Below are 26119 nucleotides of genomic sequence, written 5' to 3'. Positions count from 1 at the left end.
AATTTCTGATTCAAAAATAATTTCTTTTAGTGATATAAATAGATAAGGAACCATAAAAATTCCAGTCAAGTTTAATTAAATAAAATGGACAAACAATATCTTCCACTCTTTCAAACAGGAAGTTCCTAAGAGCACAAAAACAAGGAGGTAGCTCTATGGATGTTTGCAAGAGTGGAAGATATAACTATGCATCAACACATACTCAAATTGGCCCACTTGGTGTGTTACAGCTCTATATTTCAGTTTAATGGGTTTATGTATACACAGAGTACAGGATCTTCATGGACAGTCCGGTTTCCGGGGACCTCTATGAATTAGTCATCAGACAATTGGAGAGCAGGACCCTCCCCCACTTCCTCCACAACGTGCTCCTGTACAAAAGATACATAGACGACATCATTATTTTCTGGAGGACAACACCGAATCTAACACAGTTTGTTGACGCAATGAACAACAATCCGTACAGGCTATTCCTTGAAGTGAAACAACAAAGCCCCACCAACCGCCACTTCTTGGACATAGACATCACAATTAAGGGGTCAAACATATCCACGTCCGTTTATTGTAAACAATGTGCTATCTCCACTTATTTTCTGATTGGATCATGTGATCCTTTTCCATACAAGATAACAGCATTCACGACCTTGGTTAGAACAGCCTACATGAATTCTTCCATTCCACAAGCACTAGCACAGGAATTAAAACTTATAGAAGAGATAGCCAGAGTGCATAGTTACATCCACCTTGTACAAAAATTATGTGAGTGCCATAGACGTATGTATGAAGCATCCACCAGTTCCACAGAAATACCGAGAGATAAACAGGAAAAGGATAAGGAGAAAATCCCTGTGCTAGTACCTCCAATACTGACCGCCAAGAGATGTCGGGTCAGTATTGGCGGTACTAGCACAGGGCACCTCCTGTAGGCAATACTGACCGCCAAGAGATGTCTGGTTAGTATTGCCTACAGGATGTGCCCATCCATTTTCAACATACTGCGCAATGGAAAAGACCCTCCTAACCCCGACAGACTACTGGGCATTTATAACGTCCATATCAGAGACAACAGGTGTGATAGGGAAATGGTTTATATTGGATCCATTAAACATTCAATGGTGGTCATATTACGAGAACATAAATCTGACATACAGCATAGTAAGAGTATGACTGCTCTCTCCACTTATGTGACAGACCTGGATATTATGGCAGACTTCTCCGGAGCCAGAATTATCCTTACCACCCTGCACCAGAACATCTAAAATGGTAGAGGCCATCAAAATCTTTAAAGCCTGCAGCAGAACCACGTGCATTAATTTTAAGGAGGAGGAGATGTGTTTGTCAATAGCATGGCAGGCTATACTTGAGAAAGACATTTAATTTTCAATCGTATTTTCAACCGAACACAAGCGTAGTAGTTCTCTGCATTCCAACTCAACTTAATGTTCAACCTTTTTTTAATTATCTTTCTTCATTTTTAATCAGAGAATGAATGCACGTACCATATTCGAAATCCGTACCATTTGATTTATTTTCAAATGTCAATGGCCAGCCTAGTTGAAATAAGAATTGACCTGAAGAAGTGCCCAGAACGCGTAACGAAAATGTTCATCACTTAAATGTTATTTACACTGGGTAATTGGTTTGTGAGTCGTAAGTTTTATTTCAGTCAGCTTGGCACATCAAACAGAATAGAATCATAGCATTAAAGAACTAAAAAAAATGCTACTTTCATTTCTTAGCTACTCAATATAAAGAATGTCATCTAGAATTGTGTCAAAAGATTATGGAAATGTCAACAATCAGAGGCAGCGTAAAGTGTGGGCAACGTGGGCCACCGCCTACAGCCTCATGCCTCGAAGGTTTATGCATTACCAGTGGCATGCCATCATTGGAAGTGATGCTTCCACCTTCCAATGACCTTCCCTTGTATTTTATAAAATATAAATTTTCATATTTTAACGTACTTTGAATTAATTAAAATTAATATTTTTTTATAACTGCATTATGTATCTTTTACAAATTTCTATACTACATGTGAAAAAAAACGATAAGATTGCTATTGTATATTCAAATAATTCAGTGGCGGAAGGAATGTTGAAACCGGGTCAGTTTCCAATCAGCCAGATTATATAGGCATTGGCACATGCAGTTTACAGAGCATCAACGTCACGGTTTAGCTGGTAGAAGCAACACACGCATAAAGCATCCAATTTTATATCCTGGACCGGTTGTGGGCTGTTAGCCGCTTGCCTGCTAGATATTTGGCCGCCCTCGCCCAATTATGTGAATCATGAGTAGATAGTTAAAAGTATACTAGATCAACAGTGGGCAACTCCTGGCCCACGGCCAGCTACGGCTTGCGAAAAGTTTCTATCCGGCCTGCGAGATCTTTAATAGATTATTAAATTGGAAAAATAACTAATTAATAGTTATTTTTCCAATTCTTTGTAATTTTTGAAAACGATAAGAGAAATAAATGTAGTAATTAACTTTTTATTTATTTATTTCATATTTGCAGACTAAAAAAATTACAAGTCACAAGAAGGCGTCAATTAACTTCTACGGCCCGCAGAAAAAACATAAAATTTATTCTGGCCCATGTTATAAAAAAGGTTGCCCACCCTAGACTAGATTTATAACTTAACCCAACTGATAGGAGTTTACTGGCATGTTTTTATGATAGTTCTGTATAGCTGACAGCAGTTTAAAAAAAAATCCATTAAAATATTTGATATATTTATCCTGCATTTATTCTGCTCTCCCATCTTATATTACTTATGGATTTCAATGTTAAACTGGTAATATTACAATTATAGTATGTCCCATCTGTAAGGGAATGCAGAAAAAATGTGTACAATTCTTGTATAATGTTAAAAAATTAACTGTTACTTTGGCAACATCATTTACAACCAAATTTAATGAATGAGACGTACGAGGTACAAAAAAAGCTCTAGAATTTATTTTCCTTAAATTTATGATTTATATATCAGTTGTCATAAAAATTTGTCTTTCCAATGTTTTCCCAAGACTACAGATATTCAAGTACAAAGTAACTAGTTTTGACTTATTTCTACTAAGAAGTAGTTAAATAATTAAGAGATTAGGGAGTGGGGACATAAATAAAACCCTGCTGAAAGAGCCAGAATTTTACTTAAACAAAAGCTTAACCAAACCAATCACTAGCTCAGTACAGTGGGGAACTGATTTCCTTGTACACCTGGTATTAAAACGAATTAGTTAGAAAACAAATGACTATTAAGTTTAACATATTTAGATTTTTACAGCTATGGTGAGAAACGTTTAAAGTTTACAACAGCCCTGTCGCGTCCTTTGAGATATACTAGTGATGCAACGAAAGAGGCATTTGACATTGACCAGTATCGGCATCCTCGGGATTTGGTAACCTGTGTGCATGCACGTGCCGCATACCTACCAGGATGTCTCTGATTTCATTCATTAGCCACTTGTAGGGAGCTATTTCACTAAGTGGACTGTTTTAAGATTTAAAAAGTAAAGAATATTTTGTTATTTTTATGTACGTTTCTTCACAAAGTTATATTTAATTATAAGTTTCTTTAAAAGTATATTCATACAATTGAAGAATTTTTTTGTACTAGGTATATTCATCACACATTTTGTTTTACCAAGTAAGTTTTTTTTATAATTTTAATTTTAGTCCTTATATCATGGCTAGTGATTAAAAAATTTATTTCCAAAAAGGTTTTGGCTCAAGACCATATAATGAAAAAGAAAACATTATTAAAAGAGAAAGACCAACGCCTAAATTAAATATAAATATGTCAACAAAAAAATTTCGACATTTTAGCTCATCTTTGACTGCGTGACTTATCAATACCCAACTCGGACTAATATCGTCGTCCACTCTCCCTCGACACCAAGGCTATTTGGATTTGCTAAAACCCATAAAGAAGATAAGGCATTAAGGCCAGTGGTAGATAAAGGGAGCGCACCCACAATTTTACTAGAAAGATTGGTTAACGGCTTCGTTAATAAATATTTACCCCAGAGTCCGTACAGCATAAAACAACCCATAGACCTCCTACAAAGAATGGCTAGCATGAATCCGCAAGAAGTTAAATATATGACCGTATTGGACTTCAAGGCTTTATATCCCTCCGTCAAGCTGGAACCATGTTTCTGCCACCTAAGAGACTTCCTCCTAAGCGTGATCAAGTCCCCAGAAAAGAAAAGAAAACATATACTAGAGATGACGCACTTAACCACATTCTCATCCATCTTTAGCTTTAAAGGCGTCACTTACACGCAACAGAAAGGTGTAGCCATGGGTAGCCCCTGGCAGGTACATTATGCGAGATGGTCTTAAGAACGATGGAGAATGCACTCCTGCCTAAATATGCTTCGCAAATCCTAATTTACGCTAGGTACGTCGATGACGTAGTGGTTTTCTGGAAAGTAAAACCCAACACACTCCAATTCATAACGGACATAAACGAAAACAAATTCGGCCTCGAGATCGAACTCGAACAAGAAAATGATAAATTTATACATTTCCTAGATTTATCTATACAGCTGGATAGCCAAGGAGTTTTCCACACTAAAGTATACAGAAAGCCCACTTACAACCCGATATTCATCCCATGGAACTCGCACGACCCGCCAGCGTATAAACTCGCAGCATTCAGAGCGCTCGCCGCTCGAGCACACACACACTGCAGTAGCACCCAAGACGAAAATAAGGAGATGAATTACATCATGAAGCTAGCTAAGAAGCACGGGATCAGTCACAAAGCCATCACTAGCCTCACCACGACACACACTAAGAAGAGAAACCTCCTAAACACAGAGGAGTTTACGTTGATGGACTATAGAGCGGCACTGAGCGGCATATATAGACGCATAGGAAATGCTACAAACAAAAGAATAATATACAAAAGGAGTCCCACTATATACCAACTATTAAGAGCTGATAAAGACCCCCCGGACACTAATTCCCTCCCGGGAGTTTACAAAATCCCAATTACGGACGCACGGAGGCAGAATAAATTATTTTACATTGGTGCCACCAGAAGATCACTCAAGGAAAGGCTAGCGGAACATCAAAGAAACATAAGAAACGAACAGCCTTGCACAGCGCTGGCGACTTATGTCCTAGCAGATCCCCAGGAAGTCCAAGCCGAATGGGCCCAAGCAAGACTAATACAAACAGTTCGTAACATAAAGCACCTACGGTATACAGAGGCATGGCATATCTACAAAGCTAGCCAGAAAGGGCAATCCATAAACTTCCGAGAGGCTAGTAAAATATCTACGGCCTGGCGCTCAGGCGACACGTAAACGCCAGAAAGGCGGATTTGCAGAAGCTTACGCTGAACCCGCCGGTCAGTCTCCGCACAGCCCCTACCCTTTCCTCGGTATATGAGATGTTCAGCACGCACCATATTCTGTTAGTATTTTATTTTCAATATCCCCACGAGGCATATATTTTTTATTATTATTGTTCACTGTTTGTTATCTATCTTTACATTATTCTCCTGTATCGTATTATTTAATACTCATCGACGTAGAGATGGCGCATGCCATCCTATTTAAATGTTCTTAAAACGTTCCAAACGAGCGGCCGTTATTGCTAAACGTTCTTATGTTCGATTTTTTCGATGTTCTAACCTGAAGAAGGTTGTTAAACACGATCAAAAACGTTAGTTAGATTCTTTTAAACAAAGCTGCTTATATAAGGTGGTACGAGTTGGGTTTCGACATTTTGACGATAAAATTTACGACGAATGACGATTCTTTCGTAAAATTGAAGCAGTTTGGAAATCAAAGCAAAATAGAAATTAACATTGGTAGACAATATAAAATAAATATTGAAAATTATAACAAGATAATTACGATTAATAGATATATCTAAATTAATAGATGTTATATGTTTTTTCTCAAAGCAAGAATTGGCATTTAGCGGGCATAAGGAATTTATTGAATCTAATAAGAAAGTTCAATATAATTACCTCTGTTATTTATTAAGTATTTCAGATAATCTATTAAATATACATTTAAAGAAGTATACGGTTTTTACTGGCTTATCAAACAAACAAATACGAACGGGTCCTGACGCGCAATTAACCGATTGCCCCTGTAAGTCGACTTCTTACAGAAACACAGCTTCCCTATCATAAAATGTCACGGCACGCCAGTGTGCATTATTTAAAAGCCATGAACGCAACAAAAAAGTTTTACTAGTCATAAAATGATAAATATATTGACATATCAAATTTGTTTTTATTTAGTCTAGCAACATTTGCTGGTGTTGCGTTGCTATTGCAGGGAATCCCCACTAGCCAGAGCTAGGAATTTCGTATTCTGTTTGTTTATGTTACTTTCACACTTCTCAATGGCTAGAAAGCCAATCAAAGTATTGCACACAGTTTTGCGCCATACGTATGTCATATTATTTTGTATTTCTGACAGTACTTGATGTGAGAATAAGTGTGGTTCATTGTTTAAAAATGATTAATAGTTATTAAATAAATAGGTAGTGTCTATTGATTGGTCCAGTACATTGAACTAAAATTAATAAAAACCATTGACCTACCAACAAATGGTTTTTGTTCAAAGTTTGTAGTTGTAGGTAAACGATAAGTAATAAGGAAAGAACTGTTTTATGTTCAGAACTTTTTGAAATTTTGTTTGTGATGTGAAAAACAACAGTACCTGTACTTATTTATTAAGAATAAGGTAAGGAATAATTACACACATATTTTTATAGTTTTCTATATAAAATTATACGTTATATTATATTGTTTGTTCTATATCTTTGATTTGTTGTGCTAGAATCCGATTTTTCCTTTACAAGTTTTTTTTATTATGCATATATAGTGAAAGAAGTATATTATATTAATCTGATTGTCATTCATTATATTCCATTACTTGAGTCCATTTCTTATATATTCATTGTGGACATGGCAATTCCAATAGCAAATGCCAGAAATGTACCACAGAGACTAAAATCCAGAGGAGCAAGGTCCAAAGACATCATAGGGCAGATTCTATAAAAGATTATGCAATTATCAAACAAGTCTTCCAAAAACCAGAACGTCCACAAGTAAGCACTAATGCCATCCACTGTAAAGTGGAAATGCACAATGTACTGTACAGTACAGCTTACTTATGTGTGTGCAATCTGTATGTATAACTTTGTTACAAATTTCTCATTGCATGGTAACTTTCTGGACATCTTGTACCTTAAATTTACCACTAAATTACACTACAGTTCTTCTCTTACAATACTTTGCAGACTGTTTCATTCACCTCAAAATGAAAAATTCTATTTAGACATCATATCTCCTTAATATGTAAATAGATAACACGAAATCCAAACATTTAAAAATTTAAAAACTTTTGAGATTACTAAAAAATATGAATCTGCTGTAAATATTTGAGTTTGGTAAAAAAATTCATTTAGAAAAATTTTACTTTCTCTTAAACAATTCAAAATTTTCTAATTAACAAAATAATTTTCAATGAAAAATATATAAAAGAAATATTTTCACATTTATTACCTTTCACGTTATCAATACAAAAATATTGAAATAAAGCAATGCTCTGTTTGTGATGAAACCACCAATCTTCCAAGACTGATTCGTGCTGTTCTGCCATATTATGACACTAAAATAAAAACATTTATATTGTTTGTATTACAAAAAAAATGAATTATATTATAGAATATGCATATTTATAAAAGAAAATTCCATATAATTTCTATTATCAAACATAATAAAAGCACAACTTTTGTTGATTAAGACATACAAATCATTTAAACATTAAGTTGACTACTAAATTTTATTAATCAAACAGCATTCAATGAGTTATTTGGAAATTAAACAATTGGATGATGGAATTTAAAGTTATAATCCCAAAATCGATCAGTATTTCAATAGTATTTTCACTGAATTGTTAAAATAGTCCCCTTTTAAAAACAACAAATCTATAAAGTATAAGCTATTTCAATTAATTTATTTGTTATTTAAAAATTCACATGTGAAGGATATAAAATGTCTAGATAATGCTCTACATTCAGCACTCTGCCTTTGGGAATAAATTCCAAAAGACATAAAGGCATTGTAAGAGGCATCATGGATGGCTGTAAAAGACAGCTTATGGCAATGCTTCCAGAAGCCATGCAAGCACTGGCGAAAGTGTATTGTCACTCAAGGGAATTATTTTGAAAGCAGTTGTTTGTCAGAGTTTTAAACTATTCAAGGCAAGGAACTATATGCCAAGTTCCCAAACTTTTGGATCCTACTTTGTATAAAATTCACATGGATAGTTGTTTTTTTATTTAATTAATTAATATTGAAGAAATTATCATTCTTAATCATTAACAGATATATTTTAAGTAATTTTATGTATAAAAATATTAAGAAACTAAAGTTTTTAAAACATTAAACACTTACATCATCTTCACCAATCTTTATATCAGTACATAAATTTTCTTGAATTTCAACCAAACGTACTTCACTGTAACAATCAAATTTTAGTTATACGAAGACACTTTCTTTTATAATAGTTTACAATTTTAAAATTAATAGAATTAGTAAAATAGAAAAAAATTAATAATAATTTCTGAGATCTATTATTTATCACATCACTTTTTTGATAAAATTTATATTTTAATATGAGTTGTTGATAAATATAATGGTATTAGTTTAAAGGTATCAAATTTAATGGAGTAATAAGTAAGATACCACACTCCCACTAAAACATGTTAAAATATATTAATAATCAATCAAATTATTTTTTCCTATAAAAGAAAGTGCATTATTGTACAGTTTAATTAAGCTATGCACAAATGCTTCTTGATTTACATTCACTACAATAAATTCCAAAATACACTTGACTTATAGACAGTACATGAGAACTATTAGCATGTTTAGGATATTCAGTAAAACACACTTGGTGTTGTGTATTCAAGTGTAGTGATGGAATAATTATCAAGTTCACCAAATAACAATGAATGATAAATCAGGATTGTATAATCATTTAATTGTATGATTAATCATTAACTAATCATTGTCAGGTATTTTTTAAGATATAAAATTTCAATTTTTTTGAATTTTAGTTTTTATACAGCCTTTTTTAGTTTTAATCTTTTAAAATAATAGTTTTGCTCAGTATCTGAAAAATATATATAAATATTTATTTTATTATTGTATGAAAATACTGAAAAATAAATTACATAAATCATCCTTGATCAAGTAAGTTACTACTACGAATTGTAGTAATCAGAGATTCAAAGGAGGGAATGGCTTTGATTGTTTTGTTGTTCTCCATGTCACAATTGGTTCATAAGAAATACCACAATCCCTATTGGTTTATTCAGTAAACTAGCAAGTACACAGTATAATAATAATATAATGAATTAGTATTCACACAGTCAAAAATTTACACCTTTAAATTCCAGAACAAGTTTAATAGAATAATAATGTTTCTGACCAAATTAACTGGCCACCTTTGGTTAAAGAACTATTCAATACAAAGTTTGAATGTAATGAAACATAAGATAAAAATTTAAAGATAAAAAAATATACAAAATTTAAAATACAAAGGTAAATAAAATGAAGATTACAGTAAAAACAGTAATAACTATGTAATGTAGTATTAAAATAACAAAATTTGATCAAGTTAGACTTTGTATAATGCACACCAAGTAGTGGAGAGTGTGTCCACATCATGGTAATTGATGCATGTGAGTTTCTTACGAGCCTTATAATTTTCTAACCTCTCTAAATAAGAGAGGTTAAGAGAATTGTCATTGCCATTAGGTCTGATGATTTTTCCCTCATCACATTTCCCCTGGATGTTGTGGTGGTAAGCTGCCAAAGCCATATTAGAAAGGTTCCCATCAATGGTATAGAGTGGGTGATTGGTTAACAAACAGTTCGGACTGCAAACAAATCAGACAATGAACACTTTTGCAAAAGATTTTTGCGTTCGAACAACAAACACGTTTGGATAACAAACACCTGACAGAATAAACATAAGAAGAAGCAATGATGCATTTAAGATTAGTAAAACTAGGCCTATATTTTACTGGTATCTATGAATGGTTTAAGAAATGAGACTTTCCCAGTTGTATACATAATCTTTTTGCAGTAGTTGATTTCTGTTCTCCAAATTTTTATGTTTTTCTGAACTTTTTATTTAAAAAAACTGATAATATTATGGGATCTAAAAGAGTGGAGTGTCAAGAACTGTGTTCACTATAGAAACTTAGCAAGAGATAATAGCCAAGGTAGAAAGTGGGCAGAAGATGTCTAATGTTGCTAGGCAGTATGGTTTCAACAGGTCTAAAGTAGGCACAATCTTGGCTAAGAAAGTTATAATCAAAAAGACTTAAGCACATAAAAAAGTAACAAAAATCACATCTGAGAAACAAAGATGTGCCATCCATGAAACAATGGTAAGATTGCTTTTAGTTTGTTATTATATGTAAATAAACGTATTAAGAAATTATATAATAATAATAATTTTTTTTTTTTGGAGTTGCCATTACAAATTCGAATTAATCAAATTTCCATAAAAATCTATGGTAAATCGATAATCAGTTAACGAACAATTCGTTAACTGATTGTCTTTGAATGGATTATGTTTGTTAGCTGATCACCCACTGTATTTGTGTTTGGGACAAATTTTTATCTCATGTTCTGTTATATTCAAATTTTGTATATTTGATTTAAAGCTTAAACTTTCGATTTTTGTTCTTATATATTGGAACCTTGTATTCAATAGTTTGTTAACTAAAGAAGACCAGTTAATTTGGTCGAAAACATAACTGTTCAATAGAATAATAAAATTGTTACTATAAGTTACAGGTGTAAATGTTTGATAAAGAGTATCATTTTCTTCAGTTGTTTATGATATTTTTGATATGTCCCAATAAACCTTACTGTCAACTCAGCAGAAAAACAGCAATGCTCTTCAAACAGAAGCAGAAAATACTAATTCATATTTTGATATGAATTAGTATGTTTTTATATTGACATAATAAAGGAAATCAGGGTCTCTCTTGCTTAGCATCTTTTCCTTATTACATTCTAGAAGGTCTGTCTAGAAGGCTAAGAGAGATCCTGATTTCCTTTATTATGTCAGCATAAAAACATATGTAACATACTAAGAAAGGGAAGTGTATGATTGGATATGTAACTGACTTAAAACTGAAGCAATGGCACATAAATAACAACTACATTCATCAATTACAACAAATTCTTAAATTAAAAATGCTTTTATGCTATTGCATTCGCTCTTTCTTGCTTCCTTAATGCCTCTAGCAGATTGTCTCGTATTCTTGAGTGACCAACGTAACTAACCTGATCTATTCATAATATCCACAGTCTTGACTATACCAAATTTCTTGACATTGATTCAAGATAATGTTTTATTATGTTTTTTAATAGTGGAACATGATGATAGAAGTATTAAACTGATTAGTATGATAAATTGGTACCTTTCTAGTCACATGCATTGTGGAGAATTTTCTGCCCAATGATGCACACTCTGACAGTTATAAATTCCATTCTAAGAAAACAGTGACACTTCAGTCCATAAAATGTGCCAAAGGAGTTGTGGTTCATCATACTGCAAATTTGATATCATGTCATACCACTCACCATATGGACTCCTCTGCATGTTGTGTCGGTCGCAGATAACAGCAGAATAGGAGCATGTCATGGAAATGTAATATCTGGTACATTTGTATCTGCCACAGCCCACAACCTAACTTAATCTAACCAAAATTGAAAAGATCTCTTTTGCCCCAGTTAAATGTTTAAATGGATCTCCTGTGCACATATGTATTCATTAACTATACAGAATTATTCAGAAAAATGTTAACACTCATATAGAGGTGTGAATTAAGTGTGGCAGTAGTAGTATAAATGTACTTTTTTGAGAACTATGTGATCAGGTTGCAACTTATTTCATACAAAAGAGAACAACCTGCCATTACAGATCACATTTTTTGAAGTGTCCTGTATAATATATGAAATAGTTATAAGTGAATAGATTAAAATACTAGTAATACATGCTCAAAACAATCAAGAAATGCATGTATTTTTAATAAAAATGAAAAATGATGAATATATATTGTATGATATAGCAAAACAGCTGTATAGTTTTTTCATCATCACTTGACAGAGATGAAGACATTATAATTCATTATTTTTCTACAGATCATCATCATCATTTGACATTTTTATGCTAATGCACTAAGTCAGTGGTTCTTGATCCATGTTCTGTGAAATATAATGTTCTGAAAACTTGCCCTGAACATTCAACAAAAAAAAAAAAAAAATTATTGTCAAGTTCTTATTGCAAATTTACACCAATGTATTACAGCATATTACTTAATTTGTAAGCAATTCCACATTTACTATTGTATTCAATACAACAAAGTCTATTAGTGTATTGCTTTATTGTTTTGTGAGAATAGTAAATATGGAAGTACTTATTGATGCTAATGCTCCACAAAATAGAAAATATATGAATGGTGTTTTGTGGCCTCAGAAAGGTTGAGAAAAACTGCACCAAGTTTATTGTATTTTGTTAAAGCAAACAATGGAAAAATAACTGCAGTTCAATCTTTGATTTGTTTTATAAAAGTAAGGACTAGAAAGTAACAGTAAAATTTAAAATAAGTGATAGTTACCTGTCAGCATAACTTCCCAAGCGACTCTCTTCCCATTCTGCATCACCACCTTCATGTTTTCCACGAGTAGTGTCTTTCATACCCTAATTACATACAATAATAAAAATCAATTGCCAAATAAATATTTGAAACAGATAATTTTTAATGTATAATGAAAGTAACCTTATTAAATGATTCTACAAAGTTTTGGCAAACTTTACAAGGATTTAAATTAGATGACATTTTTATTTTTGGAGAAGGAAATGATGGAAGCGGAGGCGAAATCCCATAAACTTTTAAAACTTCTAGTATACAGGTATAGTAAATGAAGAAAAATGACAGCCACCAATGCATTGTTGTACTCTGGAATTAAAATAAATATAAAATAAAAACAATTACAAATATTAAAAATTAAATATCTCACTATATTAAAATGATGAGATTATAAATAAGAAGGTGTTAAAGCTATTATCTTACTGGAAGACTCAACCCCATCTGTTTTAAGAAAAATAATGATGATAATTGTGCTTCCGGGTGTTACCTCCGTCCTTTCAAGACACCTTGACCCCCATCCAATGTTGCTTGCCCCAGGCTTTTCTTTGAAGCCAAAACTCGCAAAGAGGGCGGGCTGTTAAGGCCTTTAGTCAATAAAAGGTCCCACCCCACCTACTTTCTCGAAAAAGCGCTTGCTAAGCTGCTGAGTGGGCTTCTTCCTTCCTCCTCCCAAGTCACAACCTCCTCTGTCACAGCTAAGACAACATTATGCACTATGCTGGATGGCATATCTCCGGATACCTACACCTTTTATAAAATGAATGCGGTTGTGTTATATCTTTCAGTGTTGCACTTTTAAGTGGTGATGCTTACCAATGCATTACTTATCAGGAAGGGCTTCACTGCGCAGCAGGTTTTAGAAGTTTGAGAAGCTTTGCTCTTTATTACAGAGCATAACTACTTCCGTTTCAATGGAAGAGTTTATCTACAAAAACAGGGGGTGCCGATGGGTTTGCCACTGTCAACTGTGTTAGCAGAACTTGTTATGAGACAGCTCGAACACAGAATCTTTAAGTTCCCCCTCACTATGGCTTACCCCTTAGTATATTTAAGGTACGTAGATGACGTTCTTTTAGTGTGGCACGACGCAGAGGACTCCTTCCGGATTTTTGAACAACACCTGTCAAATGTGTACTCCTCCATAAACTTCACTTGGGAAAAAGAAGTTGGGAAAAAAATTACCTTTTTGGATCTGTACATCCACAAATCCCAGGTGGGTTTGGAGTTTTCCGTCTACCACAAGTTTAACAATATGCCCCCATAACACCAGCCATGGCCTTCCAACCACAGCAGTACGTTAACGCAGCTATAGCTCCTTTAATCAGACAGGCATTCTTACTACCTCAACACAACATTTTATCAACACCGAGCTAGAGGCCATCCGCACAGCAATCCACACGACAAGATATGGTCCTGCCAAGTACAAACATGTTAAAAATAGAGTTAAACAGTCTCTCTTCCCTGCTACCACCTTACGCAGACCTAGAGATTGGACGACACTCCATCTCTCCCTCCCATACTGTGATTGCCTCACAGCCCAGATTTGCCGGATTTTTAGACAAAATGGCTTTTGCTTACCCATAGTCCCATGCCCAAATCTAAGATGAATCTTGTATAATGATAGGGACACTCTTTCTGTCCTGGAAAAATCTGGTGTCTACTCCATTCCCCTGCAAAACCCAGTATTGGGACTATACACCCATTATATAGGTGCGACCGCCAGAATGCTGGTTGTTTGCATATCTGAACACCAACGTTCGGTCGGACTGGGTAATTGCAATACAGAGCTTTCCAAATTGGTGGTCCAGCATCACCACACAGCCAGAACCGGATTTACGTAAGGGCATTTGGGGCCTGTGCCCAGGGCCCCCACAAAACTAAAAAAACATTATGTTTAAACAAAATTTTTTTTTCTATACCGCGACAGCCTAGTGTGGCCTAATCATGAGGGAAACAGGCAGAGAAAACCAAACCCAGGAAAAAACCTATGAAACATCGTAAAATTTCGGGAAAAAATTTCACATAGGTATTCTTCAGTTAAATTAAAATATTTAGTTTTACACAATAAAATATATGTATGTTTACAATAACCTTATTTTTAAATGAAATTTACAACTTCCTAGTTCAAATCTAATTGAAAGTACAGTATTTTGTGTAAATTTTCTAAATCATCAAATTTGCCTACTCTTAAAGGGGGAACCCCCACCGAATTTGTGCCCAGGGCCCCTGGATTGGTAAATCCAGCCCTGCACACAGCACTTTGGAATCAGGTGGCGTTACTTAGATGTTGTGACGAGAGGAGTTTGCTATTTATTTGGGAGGCCCTCTGCATTAAGCTGCTCACTCCATGCAACTCCTCTACCCTTGAATTACCCGAGGTTTGGACTAATTTATACAAACGATTAAAAAATCAACAATAATTCTACTCTCATTTCCTGCACCTTAATTGTAGAATAAGATGCATGCGCATCGATCTTTTATTTATTTGTTTTTAATATATGTATCATGTTTTTTATGTGCTTTCAAATTATGTTACATAGGGTTTCACATATCTAAAAGCCTTTTACCAGTGCATGTATACACGCACTGGTAAAAGGCTTTTGAAACTGTACTGTTCTCCGGTGTAGATATTCTAACGTCTTATGTTACATACATTAAAATTTGAATATAAAAGTAACATGCATTTATGGTACACTTCCAATTGGTTTTTATCTGTTGTATGTTAAGGCGCATGCACGTCAGTTTCACGCGCTTACAAAAAATGTTTGTTTTAAAATTTATACATGTTTTTAAAAAGCTTATGTTCCATAATGACTAATGTTGCTAAGTTTTTTGTATTTTAAATATTTTGTTCAAATTTCTTTGTTCATTCAATTGCCTGAAGATGATGTACATAAATAACGTTGAAAGATCTTGCGGAAACAAAGTATTTCGTTTAATCTTTAACGCCTTATCTATAATTTCATTATTTTAATACAACTGTTGGCTTGACATCCAAGCTAAGTATATAGTATATCTCACTATAGATTTTTATGGACAAAATTGTAAATATGCTTCCTTACAGCAATTCTTACAAGAATTCAAACGTTTCATTAGATATTTAATATCTTAAATTTGAGTTTAAAGTTCACTTAAAAAATATTATAATTAAAGATAAACACAAATATCTGTAGTTTCTTACAACGGTAAAAGGCTCAAAGCAATACACAAGATACCAGTACATAGTAAGTTCCCTATACACTCACATAACTGACGAATGCAGACAGTTACAGTTATAAATGTGACATACAGTTAAAGTGACTATGCAGTATGAGATGAGAATCCTTGTGGCACTGCTAGAAGTACAGTTCTGAAGTCAGCACTTCTATATCAAAAACAATACAAAATATTAGAAGAAAGTCCATTACAAAGTTGTAAAATGTGACTGATTTAGTTTTAAAGGACACCATGTACATGAACGGTGTGAATAGAAAGTGTGAAATGCTAATGTGCTTGTCGAGCATGGACTGTAAAATACATATTTCTTATATGCTCATTCATTTCTAGTGTGCTTATTTGTAATGTGTGTATTTTCGGTTTTTCTGTCTTCAATGCAGCATTAGTTAATTGTGTGTTGCATGTTGTGTATCATACATATCAGTGTATAAAAAAATTACTATGCATTCTGTATATAAAAATATTTTGAATAGAGTCTATCATTAAAGGCCAACTCAATATAGAAAGCTGATTGTTTTTTCTTGCAGAATTTTTTCTGTCAAAAATATTATTTTAGGGTTTTATTGTAGACCATGAAAGAAGGTGAGAAAACTAAATTTTTTTTTTTGCAATTTGCTTTCAACTGCGGTATTTTTTACAGTTATTTAGGTAAAATATTTAATTAAAACTTCTAATTAAATGGGATACTTAATGTAAAATTTACAAAAATCATTATGTTGTTCTTTCAATTTCTTTCAAAGCCTGGGAGAATGGCCAAAGAATTAGATATTGTTAAACTAAAAACAAATTACAAAATTTTACAAAGGCAAAAAACAATGGCATTGTATAACAAAAAATTGACAGTAAAATGAAATAGAGCAAAAAATGTAAAAATTATATACTTTAAACGTAACATAATGCTATTAATGCTTTTTGGCAAAATAAATAGTAAATTATTATGCATCTGAAACAGCTAGCTATAATATTTCATCATCATATGGTCTCAGAGGTCATCTAGATCCCTTGCTGCTATCACTATTACCCTCCATTCTTTCTTGTCTTCTAGTGTTATCCTTCCATTGTCCTCTGCTCTCAACCATGCTTTATAGAGTTAATGCATTGTTTCTGGGGTCCTCCCCTTAACTTGGTACCCATCATTTCCCATTCAGCACTTTTATGAACAAAACATCATCATTATATACACATACCATTCTAATCTTCTATCTGTCTTGATCATGCTTGTTACAAACAGTCAATAATAGAAAATACTTAAATTAGTTATAAATTAGCTGAGCAGTTTGTGATGGAAGATAATTTCTTGCCCATCAATATGTTACTATTTTGTAATGCTATGCTACTCTGTGCTTTAAAATATCCTCATTAACCACTGATGGCTGCTAGAAGGGGGTTAATCAGTATTTAGCAATATGGCACTGAGTGGATGAGCTGGGATTAAATCTTGCTGCAGTCCATACAGGTCCAAGATCTATCCAACTTTCCTTCCAATGGATAACCGGAAGGTGATCTTTGAGGAACTAAGTTGGCATAAATATAGGACTGGCCATAATATCTGCTTCTTTAACTGAGAAATACAGTATTGCAGTTTACAGAAAACAGGCTTTTCTGTAAATCTCTGTAGGCTATATACTCATATCTTCCATAGGTACTGTAATTTATAAGAAAGCCTCTGGTTTAATGCACAAAACCTTTAACTTATATTCAAAGTCTCAGTCTATTAAGGCCACAGTTGGTATCTTTTAAATGAAAAGCCATAAAAGTTTAGTTTCAGCTATTTCTCCCTTTGGAAGTTACACAAAAAGTTTGTAATATTAGACACTGTGACAGCACTCCTATATTAAACATCACAAGCTACCACTGTTTAGTGATGGCTGGTGGCATCTAATATAGGGCCATTGCAGGCGGGCATGTAGCATGCAACCCTAATAAAATTGTTTTCATTTCGTATGATGTTTTGATTGGCACTGGTTTTGATTATTTTTAAGTTAAAATTAATGTTTTTACCAAAACAAGCACTGATCAAAATGCCTCTATTCGGGTTGCATTCTCTCCTGCAACAGCACTGCCATATTAGATACCACAAGCTGCTATTGTACTGTATATAAATAAATTCCAGCAAATTTCTTTTATTGCAGACAATTTTGACTCAAGAGTTTAAAGTTTTACTTTGGTTGAAGCCTGAGAAAGACTTTTGTAATAAGATCAATAAAAGGAATTTGCTAGAAATTATGGTATTTTTTATTTGATTCTATTCTTGGAATATTTGCAGAAGTCAGCCAATGTAAAACCTGAAAACCTTCAATTGGAAGATTTTCAGGTTTTACATTGTTTCCTCAAAATGATCATGGTTTGTTTGCATTACTAATCATATACAAATGGTTTAATTTATTCTCTGGTGGCACTGACCACAGAACATTACAGTTAATTATTGTTTACTTTCTTGCCACTTCTGCAAAAATTGTTCTTTTCAATAAAGAACGAGTTGGACACTACTTGTAAAAAAAGCTCTGCTCTCATCAGCATCAATGACGTTAAACGTTCGTAAGCAGCCACTAATTCCAAAAGCTTGTTTTCCAATCTATACCAGAACTAAGTTTATATCAGCAGCTTCTGCACTTAACAGTTTGAACTGAATGTTGCATCTGAAACAAAACAAATTACTAGCTAAAAATCCGTCAATGCCAACTTTGGAATTTATCGTACAGTGTTGCAAGAAAAAGCAAGTACGAGTTACAATTGTTTCTTGCACCACATTAAGTAAAAAACTCATACATCTTATTTACCTTTTCATTTTTGGAATTGTTTTCACATGGATGAACAATTTTGGTTGTACGACTGCATTATTTTTTCCTCATTCTTGATAATGTTGCATACTGTCATTTTAGAAATTTAGAAGTCTTGTGCAATGGTTTGCTGTGATTTGCCAGCATCAGACTCTTTGTTTCAAATTATTAATTAACTTAATTTGTACTTTGGCATTCTATATGCTGCAGTATAGTGTTTGCACACAATTTCAAAATAATAACTAACCATGTAGTGTCTGTAGTTGTGATTACTGTATAGTAAATGACAACAGACTAACAAAGAAAGTTTTCAGAATTAATAAAATTATTAAAGAACCTCAAGGTTGATACTATTGTGAGAATTTAACAAAAGGATTAATATAGATGTGACTAGTATGAATTTGTGATGACTTACACGCTTGCACCTCAGCTTCTTCCTCTTCTCTGGTTCAGTTGTTTTTGATGTTGGAGACAACAGCAAGAGAAAGCTTGATGAGATTGTAGTATCAAGTTAGGCAGTCCACTCAGAGCTTGAACTGAGAAAATGTGCAAATTCTTCTGTACAATAGAGATTGCAGAGTATAACTGTTTGTGTAAATGAGATTCTGGGTGGAATTAAAGCAGTTTTGGAGAAATTTCTGGTACAAAATTAATATTATGGCAACAGCTGCAAAATTGGAATAGCATCTTGACTAAGCCTAAAGACATTAATTGGAAAAATAGAGGAAAACCGTGGGTTTTAAAATTGAAATTGAAACACCGTTTACTTTGTCTGATCAGTTTAATCACTCATTACATCACTGCCTATTTATACAGTTATGCACTTGCAGTAGGTATGAGTCAATCTCACTCATCAAACCACAATTTCAATTTTTATGAAAAACTGAAACTGAAACAGAGCTTTAAAAAGAACTGAAAAAGAAATCTATTTTTATTTAAACTCTTTTTGACACTATTTAATGGGTAACATTTCATGTTGGCTTGAATTCAAATGAAATATTCATTAGTAACACAAAAAAACCTTTTCACACTTTGTTTCTAGCAATTTAATCACTAAGTACAAACATTTTTGGCCGTTTTGAATGGCCTTCTTCAGGTACAATAAGGTCGGTTGGAACGTCGGTTAGCAGATATTTATGTGACGTCAGTGTTTATGTAGGTTTCTTCTTACTAGTGGCGTCATTGCTAAGAAAGTTTAAACGATATTAACACTGTAAATTATCTTTTGAGTTTAACCAAGATGTGCGAATGACTATTGATGATATGATAATTGTTAAAAGTGGAAATAAGAGATGAGATAAATTTAAAAACTGCACTAAAGATTGCAACAGGCTCAATGTGGGTGGATTGACCTATTGACCTATTTAATTTGGGGGGTTATCAAGGAATGATTGCCATGCGGTGGAGAGCAAGTCTGTGTCTCTGCTGTTAACACAGTTTTCTTTGAGGAATTTCGAAAAGATTTCTATTGTTTCAATTGTTCTAAGCTAGTTATAATCAAGCATAAATATAATAATTTTAGCCTCTTCCCATTTGGCATGCATTTCTTGATTCATTATTTTTGTTACCATAAATACCACAAAGTATTTTGAAAAACATACTTAACAAATTTTCATTACTTATTGCCCATGTAAAGTCCAGACCTGGCACTAACTGAACCCTCATTTATGTAATGTACTATTAGGAAACTGTAAAGGTCCGCTTTTAGCAGGGCAGGTCTAAAAGCAACACAACCTTGGTAATTGGTCCCACCTGGCATTGTGTCTATAAATGGTCGAGAAGACAAAGGGTGTAGCGTCTCCGTTTATGGGACTCGTCTGTACGCGTCAATGTGTTTGCCACATGTTTGTCGGCTAGAAAATTTAAACACGGAACAGACGTGGCGGTAAGCTGTTTCGTCGGGAGAAGAGCGGACGTTTTTGAAAGCTCCTGGGTAAAGGAAGGACCCTGATTGGTCGTAAGTTGTCGTCGAGGAACTCTTTAAATAGTAAGAGTGGCGAGAGATGGATAGTACTAGAGTCTCAGGCACTCAGGCAGCCTGCTGAGCGCAGAGCGAGTATACTCCTCAGGATTGATCTCAGGGACGAGTGAGTGCTGAGACAGGATGGACGGTACTTGTTGAGCCAACTCCACCAACCGACCAAAGTTTCCCCAGAGTTCAATTGGCCTGATAGGACCAGCGTTGCATCAGACACCCTACCTTTGTTGTACCGTGTGTGTAATGTTGTCAAACTTGTATATTCTGAAATATTTTGTTTTGTAAATAAACTGTAAATATTCACCGGATTGAGTGTGGAGATGTACCTTTCTACGAACCAACGTAAGAATATTCTCGGGTCGTAAGAACTAACTCGAGACGGATTATCGTAAAGATCTTCACAGGATTACAATAAAGATCTTCACTGAAACCATCTGGGTTCTCGATAGAAATAGATAAGATGTTACATAACTGGCATATAAACAGGGACAGTTAGGTCATAGATATTAGTATTTTCTATTTTTGATATTTATCTTTTGATATTCACTTTTTTTTTTATTTAGCTTTTTATATTCCTGATTGTTGTTCATTCTTATAAATTTTGTGGTTGTCTAGTAATTATTCATAAATTAGTTAACACCTCTAATAGTGATTTTATAATGGCTGGTGCTTCAGTAAGCTAAAGAAAATTCCTCGCCTTACAGCAACAATTGTCTGTGTTAATGCAACACATCACAGCGTTGACCCAGTCTCACTAACATCACGTCAGTTATTACTTCCAGGAACGTAGAACCTACAAATCTTGATCACACTAATGATGATATCAACAATGAATTCTCCTCCAGTGGTGGTAATAAACAACTCAAGCCATAGTAATAAACTTCTACACCCATGGCTTAAGTCTGTGGGTGTAGGAGTCGTACACAGCTGGCACCATGATTAACTGCATAAGGTTATATATAAATTGAAATCAATCTAACTCAGTTATAATGTCATTGGATGTAACGACAATCCTAATATAACGTCAAATTTTTATTGGTTCCACAATTTTACTATATTAGATAATGTTAAAAAACCCACTTGTAACAACATAAAACCCTGTTTTAACATCATATTTAAAGCACTCCCAGATTTACAAAATAAGATTACAAATTTTATTTAACAAAGAAAATACTGTGTGTCCATTTCTAGGGTCAGAGTTCACTTCCTAGAATGACTGTGGGTGGTATTCTTATCACCTGACTTTGATGGGGTGAGGTTTGCCACACTTTTAAACAACATGACCATCGGTTATTATGTACTCATTTTTAAATTACTTTATGCTAAATTGTTAAATATTCTATTATTTTTAATATAACATTATATCAAATAGTTTATGAAGAAATAATCAAATTATTTTTAATTGGCATACATTAGTTTAACCTTTTGTTGCCTTTTGATTCAACATTATTCTCAAAACCAGAAGTTCTGCCATTATTGAAACTTAAGGCAATTAGAAATTTCTTATAAAAGGTAATTTTTGAAATTTTTATTACATTGACGTAAACTTAGACATAATAATGTAAATAAAGTTGATTTAAACACATAGTTTGCATTTTAATACATATGATAATAAATTTATTATAATAATAATAGACCTCGCAGATAATGACACTTGGCTATAACATCAAAACATTTCCGGTCCCATGGATGACGTTATAAATGAGAGTTAAATTTCACTTACGTATACTGTCATGGCAGCGCTTCTGTTAGGTTAGGTTAGATTAGATTAACTATATTTTTAGTAGACATTTCCTTTTTTTCTTCTGTTCGATAACTACCATGAATCAATAACTAGTGACGTTTAGCACATGGCGGCCTGCCGGTGGCTCCCCTCTAGGAGGTCAGTCGAGTGCATGAACAGTCGGAAGCGCCGCTATGGCAGTATATGTATCTGAAGTTCAACCTAAACGAGTTAGACCATACATTTGAAAGTAAAGACTTGTTTGAGGGTTCAAGCCCCACTTCAGGCCAGTTCTATTCTTCCAGATGATTCTAAACTATTTAATAAATTATTAAAATTATAATTATTAATTTAGATAAGAGATGACACCTAATGTCTATCTCTAGTAGCAAATTACTTACTATTAATCATTAAAATAATGAATTTATAGCTCAATTATTGAAGGCGATTGTTTGGTTATGTATCTATATATTTATCGGGCTTTGGAATGTTTGATATACTTATAGGAGTTAATTGGAGGACATAAAGATGTAGTCATATAAATAAAGTTGCGTTTTTAATAAATATATTCTGTTTATTACCATTAAATTTTTAGATATCATTATTATATATAAACCTTATTTATAGGACTCTTTTTAACATTTTATTTGTTCAAGAACAAATAAAATGTTCAAGAACAAATATTCATATTCAATAGCTTAATGATTATTTAATAATGCCTTCAACTTTTGATTTTAATTAATACAGTTGATAGTATGTGATGTATACCATACAAAATAGAAATAATTTACATTATTTCTATTCTGTGATATGATAAGAAGGGTTAAAACAAATAAATTGATTTACGTTCTTTCATCATGTCACACTGTTTCAACCTAGTAGATAAAGAATGCCATCATCAATGAATATATCCATATAACTTAAATGACTGTGATTGCAGTCAGTGATGAATTTACTATCATAATGCATGCACTGGGCTGGGCAAGGCATCCATACAAATTTGAGTTTATGTTGCAGGATTTTAACTGCCCTCTTCTCACCCTTAGCAGTGAGGTTGTACCTAGAAAAAATTTTGCCAAATCTTTCATACTTTTTCTATGAAATGTATTCTAAAAATCATCAAACTGTGTGCAGCTCACAATTTTATGCTATTAATAGTTATAACCCCAGCCTCATCTTTGAAATGTCTCCTTTCTAACAACAGGGATCCTTATGATATACTAAGCTCATCCAGAAAGTAAGTACTGTTTGGGTATTAAAAAAAATTTGCAATTTGTTTTCATTTGTATTTTACTACAGAAAAATCTACATACCTTAAACTACTTTTCAACATATTCACCATGTGAATTAAGGCATGTGTCATATCTTGGTATTAATTGCAACATACCCACTTTGTAGAATTTGACCACCTGTGACTTGAACCGGTTCTGGACGTTTACCTTGATCTCATCATCACTTGCAAAGTGGTGATGAGATCTACATCTTACTGTGAGACATTGAAGAAGTTACGGCATGCGATAAAGAACAAAAGGTGGGGACTATTGACACTGTGTTTGTGTGAATGACAACACGCAACCGCATACTGCACGTGTAATGACGATGCTGCTTGATTCATTTTGCTGGAAACAATTCTGCCACCCTCCTTATAGTCCAGACCTAGCTCCATTCAACTTCCATTTGTTTTCTCATCTCAAGAAACTTCTTGCTGGCCACCACTTTGCAAGTGATGATGAGATCAAGGTAAACGTCCAGAACTAGTTCAGGTTGCAAGTGGCCAAATTCTATGAAGCGGGTATGTTGCAATTAGTGCCAAGATATGACATATGCCTTAATTTGCATGGTGAATATGTCAAAAAGTAGGTTAAGGTATGTAGATTTTTCTGTAGTAAAATACAAATGAAAACAAATTACAAATCTTTTTTAATAATCAAACGGTACTTACTTTCTGGATGAGCTTAGTAGATAAAAAATCTGGCATCTGCTTTATTCCAAGACACCCAATTAACAGCAACATAATATACTTAAAATCAACACACACCAACTGTAACTACTTCATCACATTAAAAATTTAATGGAAGCACAAATGTTTTCAGCCACTTTTAGGGGCCTTCATCAGGTGACAGAACCCATTTTTACAAGGAATAAGTTACAAAAAATTTTTTAAAACAGAACATTCCATATGTGCAATGATGCAGGTTACAAATTACTCAATATAAAATTTTTTTTTGTAACTTATTCAATGTAAAAAATGGCTTTCTTGCCCGATGAAAGCCCCTAGAAATAGTTCAAAATGTTTGTGCTTTCATTAAATTTTAATTTACTGGAATAAGTTGAGTGGTGTGTAGTATTGTATACGATAGAGAACCAACTAACATTTTCGGCCTCCACCGAGGCCTTCAGGTTGTCAATTGTTCCAGCTTTTGAGTTTTTACATAGTTTCTATATAGGACCTACTACTAGAAAACTTGAAACCTGACTGAGAGAGCATGCAACAGCCATCACCTAAAACAGTGGTTCACAGAACACTAGTGTTATGCGAAATTATGAAAGCAGTGTACTATTTCATGCACATTACATATATTTTTTATTGTTTGTACAGTGTTATAACCTTTCTGAAACTCATAAAGCATATGCCCAATGTGCCTTTCATTCAACGGCATTTTAACTTGATTTTATTCAAACAAAATGTGAAGTAAAAATGTTAAAACATGCTTCTAAATAAAGAATACAATCTCACATTAGCAATAAAGTGTTAAATTTCACAACTGTTATAATTAAACCACACATTAAGTAATGACAGCTGTTAAAAATATGCTTAACTTTCTGTTCAATCCAATAACAGGAAACTAAAATTTAAGAAACGTTAGCATTGTAAATTTGAAGTGTGCAGTTTACAATGCAGATAAAAAATGCAGTAGGTATGCTTCCTTTGTTTCATAATAAAAATGTTGAGGAAATTATTTCCGTTAAAACAGAACACTTAAGATTATTGAAAAAAAATATTGCAAGTTCCTTTCCTTCCTTAAATATAGAAAATTATCACTAGATATGAAATCCATTTGGCACAATTGATACATTGAGTTGTGAATTTTTGTTTGGTTACCTGGAAATGGACCATACTTTAAAAATGAAATTCTCTGAAATAAGTCATAGAGAGGACTGGATTTTTGGCTTAGACAGAAATCCAAACACACTCAAATGTTTGGATTTCTGTCTAAGCCAAAAATCTTGTCCTCTCTATGAAGGCTATGAAGGCACTGAACATTTTGTTACAGTTTTCAACATTATAGTGGTGCCTCGTATAACGTATGCCTTGAATAACGGACTTTCTGTTTGGCCGTTACATGACTCGAGCAACAGACTTTCCATTCGGCACTTACATGAGGCGAACAACAGATTTTTTTGCAAACAAGTGTGAATGATGTTTTCACTCTTTTGCCATTGCCAATGACAATCTGCTATTTTTAGACGTTTTTCCCTTCTTGGCTTCCCAGAATAGCTAGTTGATGTAGGTATTTTGGGAGCCTTTGAAAACAGTTGCTCTTTGGCTGCAGAAGAGTAAGCTGTTTTTTCTTTTCTTCACAAGTAGCTCCGACGGTCAAGCTCCTTCGCCGCCTGAAGTACAGAACTCCTGTTGGGATTCAGCTTGCTCCCTTGTTTATTATGTACATCACCTCAGTGCAGGGTACAGTAGAGCGTCGTTTATC

General features: G+C 33.6%; 1 protein-coding gene across 1 annotated transcript in view; it reads right to left on the bottom strand.

The window, feature by feature from the left end:
• The window catches only part of LOC136977296 (protein disulfide isomerase Creld1-like), a 54616-nt gene that overhangs the window by 16003 nt on the left and 12494 nt on the right, over positions 1 to 26119 (bottom strand). Inside the window, 4 exon segments of the mRNA XM_067272772.1 lie at positions 7539 to 7644; positions 8433 to 8496; positions 12683 to 12765; positions 12845 to 13024. Coding sequence (XP_067128873.1) covers positions 7539 to 7644; positions 8433 to 8496; positions 12683 to 12765; positions 12845 to 13024 — 433 coding nt within the window.

Source organism: Centruroides vittatus, unplaced genomic scaffold, assembly GCF_030686945.1.
Source record: "Centruroides vittatus isolate TY-2023 unplaced genomic scaffold, ASM3068694v2 contig_453, whole genome shotgun sequence".
In the NCBI taxonomy this organism is placed as follows: domain Eukaryota; kingdom Metazoa; phylum Arthropoda; class Arachnida; order Scorpiones; family Buthidae; genus Centruroides; species Centruroides vittatus.
Note: the sequence above shows the minus strand (reverse complement) of the source record. Positions and strands in the feature narration are given on the sequence as shown.